The sequence below is a fragment of the Asparagus officinalis genome, chromosome 4 (genome assembly GCF_001876935.1).
Source record: "Asparagus officinalis chromosome 4, Aspof.V1, whole genome shotgun sequence".
Taxonomy (NCBI): Eukaryota; Viridiplantae; Streptophyta; class Magnoliopsida; order Asparagales; family Asparagaceae; genus Asparagus; species Asparagus officinalis.
Window position 1 is genome coordinate 135,157,820 of NC_033797.1, and position 8,014 is coordinate 135,165,833.

The following is an 8,014-nucleotide window of genomic DNA, read 5'->3' on the forward strand; positions in this document are numbered from 1 at the left end:
TTTTGGTTGCTGCTATAGTACATTTTTTTTTCTTTTTTTTATAAGGATGCATGAATGCCTATTTAAAGGCTTACAAAATCCATCCATCAAAAGTTCTAATATAATAAGAACTCTAAAACCAAACTACTCAAAGCCTATAGATAAATAATATGAACTAATTCCTAATAAAACAAACTCTTATAAAAGAGGTGAATTTCTATAGATAATAAACTCAAATCCTTTTAGAATTAGGATTAACTTCAACAGTTTTAAACTTTAGTGATACACTTACGGATAAACTTTTGATAGTAAACCATTTTTCCTTTTTTTTTCTGCAAATCAAAAAGTTATCGATGATCTATCTAACAAAACTAATTGATATAAAATGAAAAACACAAAAGTCAAACTACTCGCATTCATATCATGAGCCAATTTACGCTAACATATGTTAGTTATAACAGTTTAATGGAAACATTTCAGAATACTTTTCTTTGAAAAGCGGTCATTAAGGACAAAAGTCAAACTACTCGCATTATATCATGTGCCGATATAGGTTAACATTCATATCATGTGCCAATTTACGCTAACATATCTTAGTTATAAAAGTTTAATGGAAACTCTTTAAGATACTTTTCTCTAAAAAGTAATCATTGAGGTTTTTGTGCAAGAACTTCAAAATTTATGGTAACTCGTGAAGTTTATCCTCTCACCCTCTCCCTTTTTTTTAACTATTATGGATGTTTTAAACTTTAGCGATTAGCGATACATTAAGGATAAACTTTTAATAGTGATTTTTTTTTTCTTTTTCCCTTCCTTTTTTTTATAGATTGAAAAGTTTTCGATGATTTATCTAACAAAAATAATTTGTATAAAATGAAAAGGACAAAATCAAACTACTCACATTCATATCAGGTGCCAATTTACGCTAACATGTCAGTTATAACGGTTTAATGGAAACTTTTCAAGATACTTTCTAAAACAAAGTAGCCATTGACATTTTTGTGCAAGGTCTTCAGAGATTGTGGTAATTCGTGAAGTTGCTCCTCTCACCCTCTGTCCTTTTTTAACTATTAAGGATGTTTAACTTGTCAGGTAAGGTTTGTTTATGATATGTTGTGTTTGAAAATCCAAGCATCGCGCGCTCGCGTGGTATAATCAACGCCAGTGTCAACGGTATTACAACTCTCAGGCTCGGTATCAGAATCAAGAACTGCTAACATCAACGGTGGTCTCATCAATTTCGTCAGTAACGTTGTTACCGCACAATTTGTTCTCATTTCTTTGGCATTTGGGTTCTTGATGATTATAAGATTTTCAACATAGTGAGAGTTTTTTCGGTCAGCACAACCCTCTCAGGGGAGGTGGTGTTTGCGAAACTTTAACCTTATGACATATACGGACTTTTAAGTTCTCCTCTCCAAGCTCCGAACTTTACCCTAGGCCCCTAGCCTTCTCCCAACTTTCGACCTCCCTACCTTCAACTCCTCTCCTCAAGCTCCGATCTCCATCTTGATCTCTCCAAAAATTAGGGCTTTGGAGGTTCACGCTAGCAGAGGCCGTCGCATTGGGCGAGTTGGTGCCTCTGAGGTCGAGGAATCGGTGAGATATTATGTTTTTGTTGTCAAAAATTGAATCTTTGTCTTTTTTATGACATTAACAATTTGATCTTCAGATCCGACCCATTTCTCAACAGTGAGTTTCCTCTCATTCAATCTAGTCAAAATCTCATTTTGACGCTTATTTCATAGATTTTCTTCATTTAATTTCTCCCAATTCTTTCTGGGTTCCTGATTGTTTGATTCTTTTGGTGGATTTATTGCATTGTTGTTTGTCAGTGGCTAGTAGTAAAATTTACTGGAAAATATGTAGTTCAGCTGCAAGTGTGTAATGGGTAATGAATTAAATGTTGTCCCATGCATTTTCTACAAATTCTACAATTTTTGGAGTGTATTTGATTGATGGGTATTTCAATTTAGATTGTCTGGAATCAATGTATCTATCTGGGTTCAATCCATATTTGCACTTTTATTGGTATTATTCAGAGGTTGATGCTTAGGCCTCTTTGGTGTTTAATGTTTTTAATATGGAGATGTGTGGCTTGATAAAAATGCTTTATAAAAAATTCCTATAACTAAAAAGGGGGGGAAATCATGTTGTGCAGTATTCGTATGATTGTTACAGTTGATAACTGATGTTTTATGGGTTTTGTTTATTTGCAGGAATTTACTTCATATTGAGTAGTTTCTGTTTAATTTTATCAGATCTTGGGGTCTATGAGAGGCAATAGAGTTTTAATTACACTGATATAATCTCCAATAGCGTGAAGTATTGGATGTGGTTGTAGATGAAAATATCTTAGGATTTGGTTAGTTTCCACAAATATGACGGGGAGAGCAGATGGATTTGTGCTGCTGTGCTCTTTATAGTCTTTTTATTCGTTTATTATGGATCTTTCTTCAACCCTCGAGGACAGCATGCTAGTAGAGCTTTGAGTGCTCTTGTTCGTCTCCCGAAGCATATGCACAAGATGAAGAAGATCTAAGCATTTGGAAAGAGATGAGTGGTCTTGTTGAGAGAATGTGCTAGAAAATTGCAGCAAAAAGGAACCAAACTGTTATTTGGGTAAAACCTTTGACTAATGATTGTTACTATAATAGGGAACCTAGAACCCAACCTCCAATGTGCAGCTCTCGTGATGATCTAGATGCAGTTTGGGGTGTTCCAATGAAAGCATGTATTACTCCTTACTTTGAACGTGAGTATCCTCTCTCTATAAAACTCTTTATCCTCAAAAACCCAAATGATATTGTACTCTTTGTTGGATATATTCTACTCTGATCAGTAACATTTTATTCAGGTGACCGAAGAGATGAAGAATGAGCAATATCACTTGAGAAGTATGTTAAAGACTATCCAGATGCAAAAAAATCAGGTAACATTTTAATGTCTAATCAGTAACATTTTGTTCCCTAGCATTTTAGGGATTCAAATTTGAATTTATTGATATTTTGTATATAGAGAATGGCCATGTGTTTACTTTTCGCACAGGGCCCCTAAAATCTCAGAACCGGCCCTGGGGGCAGCATTAATAAGCAGACAAAAGGGAGCAAGTGGGGAAAGTGTAGGCATTCCTATGTTCTGCAGTTGTATTGAGGAAGGGCGGTATTGTTTTTGGATAAACAATACCATCAATAACAAGGAGTCAAATATCTCTCCCCTTTATCCTCTCCTGCATTCTCTCCACTTCTATTATTACTAGGCTTGACCCAATTAGACACCTAGCACGTAAGCATAAACAAGAATTCAATACTGCTGCTCAAAAGCAGCAGCGGTTTTGCTACCAAAAAATGGTATGCATCCTCAACAATTTTGCTACCCGTGATAGTAAAATATGTAGAATCAAATTGGCCCTACAACATTAAAGCCATCCTATAGTACATGAACCTTAATCTGGTTTCTTCGCGTCAAATTGAGGTGAAGTGCATGCATTTGGGACTTGGGCCTATATATAAATAGATGAAGAAGTTCGACGTAGTAGTTCCATTCACTTGTGAGATATTAATTTGTTGTTTCTAATAAGTGGGAAAATGAGTGTAAAAGGGAGGACAATCGGGCTTACGTGTATCCCAAAATCAGATGCACGGGTTGAGAAGCATGAGAGAATAAGCCTTCCGATGATAGACCTTGGTGGGTTGAACCAAAAGATGAGTACCCGGTCCCTCGTGGTTGAAGATATTGGGAATGCTTGTTCACGTCTCGGTTGCTTTAAGGTCGGTTTCCATTTATTTCTTGAACATCTTAGATCTTGACTTTCATGTTGGTGTCGAGCCATACTGACTACAAACAACTTGGAAGTATTTTCCAAAGATTAAAAAGGTTAGTATGGTCCACGCATTCATTTCCTTATATATTTGCGTATATTACTAGAACCTTGTATCCCGGGAAAAAAAACAGAGGCCAAACCTAAAATAATGACAATTTTACCGCGTTGACGTCATCCACAGAAAAAACAAACCCATAGTAGAGCTACCCATGCAGTACTTCGTAAATATTTGCTTTTATTTATTATCAATAAGCTAAGGCACACGCCTTTTCTCTACTAATTTATGACAATACAGTCAAAAAGTTTTATATGAATTCCTTACTTGATGCCTATGAGCTCTTAAGTTGCAAGTAATTATGGCTGATAGATTGCATAGAAGAGAACCACACTATCACCTAAAATTCTTGAACTTGTAATGCAATTAACACGTCTCATGCAGAACTAACAAATTTTCATACCTGGAGGTTATAAACCATGGGATTAGCAAGTCCGTTATAAACGGAGCGCTAGAAGCTGCCGCAGGTTTCTTCGCACTCTCCGAAGAAGAGAAGAAAGAATATGCATCGGAAGATGTTCACCAGCCTGTAAGATACGGAGTCTGCACCAAAGACGACAGAATTATCAAGCCGAGAGATTTCTTAAAACAATACGCTAACCCCCTCGACGAGTGGATCAAATTCTGGCCACATTCTCCACCCGACTACAGGTAAGAAAATATTTCATTTGTACATCCATTTGCAACGAAACAAATTAACAGCCAGCTCCAACTAATATCTTCTTGAAACAGGGAAAAGATGGGCAAGTTCGCAACAGAAGTGAAAAGAGTAGCCCTGCAACTTATGGATGCCATCTTTGAGAGCTTAGGTCTCGGGAAGGCATACACAAGAGAAAAACTCGAGGAGGGGATGCAAGTAATGACAGTTAACAACTACGAGAAGAGTTCTCAATTAAAAGACTTGATGCTAGGGTTAGCCGCTCATTCTGACTATGGTTACATCACTATTCTTCTCCAGAGTTGTGATGGTCTTGAGATTGTCGATAAAAATACCAACACTTGGAAAGCAGTGCCAGCAGAATCAGAGGCATTGCATGTGCACATTGGTGATTATCTTGAAGTTTTGAGCAATGGACAATATAAGAGTGTTGTTCACCGAGTTATTCTCAATTGTAAGAAGAGAATGTCAATCGCCAGCATCCATGGGCTTTCGATCGATGATATGGTTATCCCTGCCAGTCAGCTTGTGGATGAACAACACCCAAAAGGATACAAAGACAGTAGTTTCAGAGATTTTCTCTCCTTTATCTCTATGAATGACTTCACCAAAGGATGCAACTTCATTGACAGTCTGCGCACTGATAACAGCTAGGTCAAAATTTTCGGGTTATTTGCACTTTATATCCCCATAGCTTCACTTATTTTTTAACTTTGATACCCAAAAGTTATAATTTGAGAATTTGATACCTCAATGTTTTCAAACTGACACTACTGATATTTTAGTAAGAAAATTAGTGTCAATTTTTTTTCCACATTGGGGTATCAAGGTATAAAAATAGAACTTCAGGGCAACAAAGTTGAAAAAAAGATAAAACTTTGGTGTATCAGAGTGCAAACCCTTTTTTTTTTAATTGGCTTTATGTAAACCTTCAGATGTAGTCCAGCACAGCATTGTTGGCATAAGGGGAATGAATGACCTCAGACTCAGGTCATCATCTGATGCAAAATATATTGATAGTACTTTGTGGCACTCACTGATATAAAAAGACAGCTATTTTTATATTGCCTTCATGAATATGCTTTCTGACAAGACAAACAAATTAAACTCCTAAAAATAGCTTTAAAAAATCTACTAAAGATCAGAAGAATTTTCAAAGTGTTGGAGGATAATCACATTGAAGTTAGAAGGATGAAAGTCCGAGGACAGTAAAGTTGGAGCAGAACAAAAGACACTTGCAGGTATTAGTAGCATACATATCACGACTTGGGCCACAATCAAGGCTCTGACGTTGACAGTTCTAACTGCAGTGATACCATTACCTGTAGATATGGTAGTAACAAACGGTATTTAACAAAAACTGTCAGCAAAGTAAACAAATATAAAGAAACAAAAAAGTGCAGTGGTATTCCTAGTTCCAACTACATAGGAGCCAATCAACAGCGCATGTGGAAAGTGCACATAAAGGTAATGCAAATAAATGAAGATAACAACCTTCGACTGTACACAGTCCATGTCACAGCCAGCTGAGCTGACTGCTGGATACCTAAAGCATCACTCAAATGAAATAATGTGACACTTGGTTTTCACTCTTATTTCCAGAAGTAGAAGTTTTAAGCATGCACAGTTTGCCATCACGAAGACCACTAGTAAATTTACAGGGTAACAAATATTAAGATTCTGTAATAACTACCAAATGGCGAGGAGAAAAGAATGAGCTAGTGTTAAGAAAGTCGAACCTCAATTGTCCAAATCCTTTGGAAAGAAGTCAGCACGGTTTCTTCTCCATAGTATTTCATGCGAAATTTCATCTCTAGTTCCATTCATAAAGATCCTGAGGCAACTTTGGGTGTCTCCTGCATGCATAACTTCCCCTCATTCATGCATAATCTCTAGTTCCATTAATAAAGATCCTGAAACTTCTTGGAGTGCCTTGTATGGCTGTAAACCTTAGGTCTGCCAGGAAATTTAGCTTAGAAGTTCACAACAATCATAACTATTAATCTTCTTTAGCCATAGGCGACATCAGCCAGAAAATATCCTGTAAGTTCTATTTTCACATTTTGATACCTCCAAGTTTTCAAATTGACGTAAATTTGATAATTTGATAAACCAAAGCCCTAACTGTGTTGACATTCTTGAACAAAATTAACGTCAACTTTTTTCTTTTATGCACAATTGGGTATCAAATTGTTTAAAAAATACTTCAGGATATCAAATTTAAAAAAGATAAAACTTTCAGATATTAAAGTGATTTTTTTTATTGGCTGTATGTAGGCCTTCAACTGTAGTCCAGGATAGCATTGTTGGCATTAGGGGAATGAAGGACTGCAGAAACAGGTCATTATCTATTACAAGAGATATTAACAGTTACTTCGTGACACTGATTGTTATGAAAAGACAGCACCAATTTTTCTATTGGCTGCAGGAATCTGAATGAGCTTTCCCACAGGACACAACGGATTAAACTTCTCAAAATAGCAAAAGAATCTACAAAAAATTGACAATGCAGTTAGAGGGAAGATAATCTGGGGATATTAAAGTGGGAGCAATAACCAAGGAAAATTGGCAGGTACTTGTAGGAGTGGTATCAAAAGTTGGTCCACCAATCAATCCTTTAAAATTGATATTCAACAATTACTGGCCACGTTATACAACTATGAATACATACAAATCCTATCAGAATCACCCACAAGGAGTGGGGTGGCTTGCACCATAACAAAATAGTCAAAATTCCAAACTAACCCTTTCACAACACTTGAATGGTATAGATCACCCTATTATATGTGTGTTCTGATAATATTTGTACTCTTAACAATTATAACTACACTGATACCAATAGATATAGATATGGCAGTACAGCAACATAGCCTTTATCCTGGAGTTTAGGGTCAGCTAATAGATATGGTAGTCAATGTTTGAAAAAGCTATCTGAAACTCGCTTGGAATCTTTTTGAAGGATAATCGCCTTAAAACTAATAAGTGAAGCTATTTATCCATGAAGCTTACGCCTCATCTCTTAAAGCATAACTAGAATGTGCACTTCATGCTCCACAAAGCACTTCTCTTTTCAATGCGCACACTCTAGACAACATAGGGGGCTATAAAAGAATCCTTGACTAAAATTAAAATGCCTCTAGCTCTTCATTTTTCTTTTATGCTCAAGGATTTCGCCTTTAATAAGGAAATTAACTTTAGGTCATGTATCTTCAATATGACCATATAGCTAGAAATAAGATACATATCTGATACTTGTATCTTAGTTTATTATGATTTGTGTCTATACTTAGCCTATTTAAGTCTTATTTCCTAATCAAGACCTGAATGTATCTATTGTATATTTTAACAAAATTATATATATATATATATATATATATATATATATATATATATATATATATATATATATATATATATATATATATATATATATATAATTTTGTTAAAATATTCAATAACTAACTCTTATGCCTCGCTCCATAAAAGGGATCGACATTTG

General features: G+C 35.7%; 2 protein-coding genes across 6 annotated transcripts in view; one reads left to right on the forward strand and one right to left on the reverse strand.

Annotated features, from left to right (window-relative positions):
• On the forward strand, positions 3,567-5,437 carry LOC109839351 (protein DOWNY MILDEW RESISTANCE 6-like). Its single transcript, XM_020407779.1, has 3 exons — positions 3,567-3,749; positions 4,267-4,508; positions 4,590-5,437. Exons 1-3 carry the CDS (start codon positions 3,567-3,569, stop codon positions 5,167-5,169), a joined length of 1,005 nt encoding a protein of 334 aa, XP_020263368.1. The 3' UTR covers positions 5,170-5,437.
• Positions 5,558-8,014, reverse strand: part of LOC109839459 (protein VASCULAR ASSOCIATED DEATH 1, chloroplastic-like) — a 55,813-nt gene continuing 53,356 nt past the window's right edge. For 4 of the 5 annotated variants that reach the window (XM_020407885.1, XM_020407884.1, XM_020407883.1 and 1 more), the window contains 2 exons: positions 6,255-6,471; positions 5,558-5,837 (listed from right to left, as the gene is read on the reverse strand). The gene's annotated coding sequence lies outside the window, so the exon portion shown is untranslated. The remainder of the gene's footprint in view (positions 5,838-6,254; positions 6,472-8,014) is intronic. The other variant, XM_020407882.1, reaches the window with a different exon arrangement.

What these genes read in the sequence shown, in the direction of transcription:
- LOC109839351 (XM_020407779.1), top strand. Translation starts at nt 3,567, where the DNA reads ATGAGTGTAAAAGGGAGGACAATCGGGCTTACGTGTATCCCAAAATCA. An exon ending in CACGTCTCGGTTGCTTTAAG is followed by an intron (nt 3,750 to 4,266) that starts GTCGGTTTCCAT and finishes TCATACCTGGAG; the next exon opens with GTTATAAACCATGGGATTAG. An exon ending in CATTCTCCACCCGACTACAG is followed by an intron (nt 4,509 to 4,589) that starts GTAAGAAAATAT and finishes TTCTTGAAACAG; the next exon opens with GGAAAAGATGGGCAAGTTCG.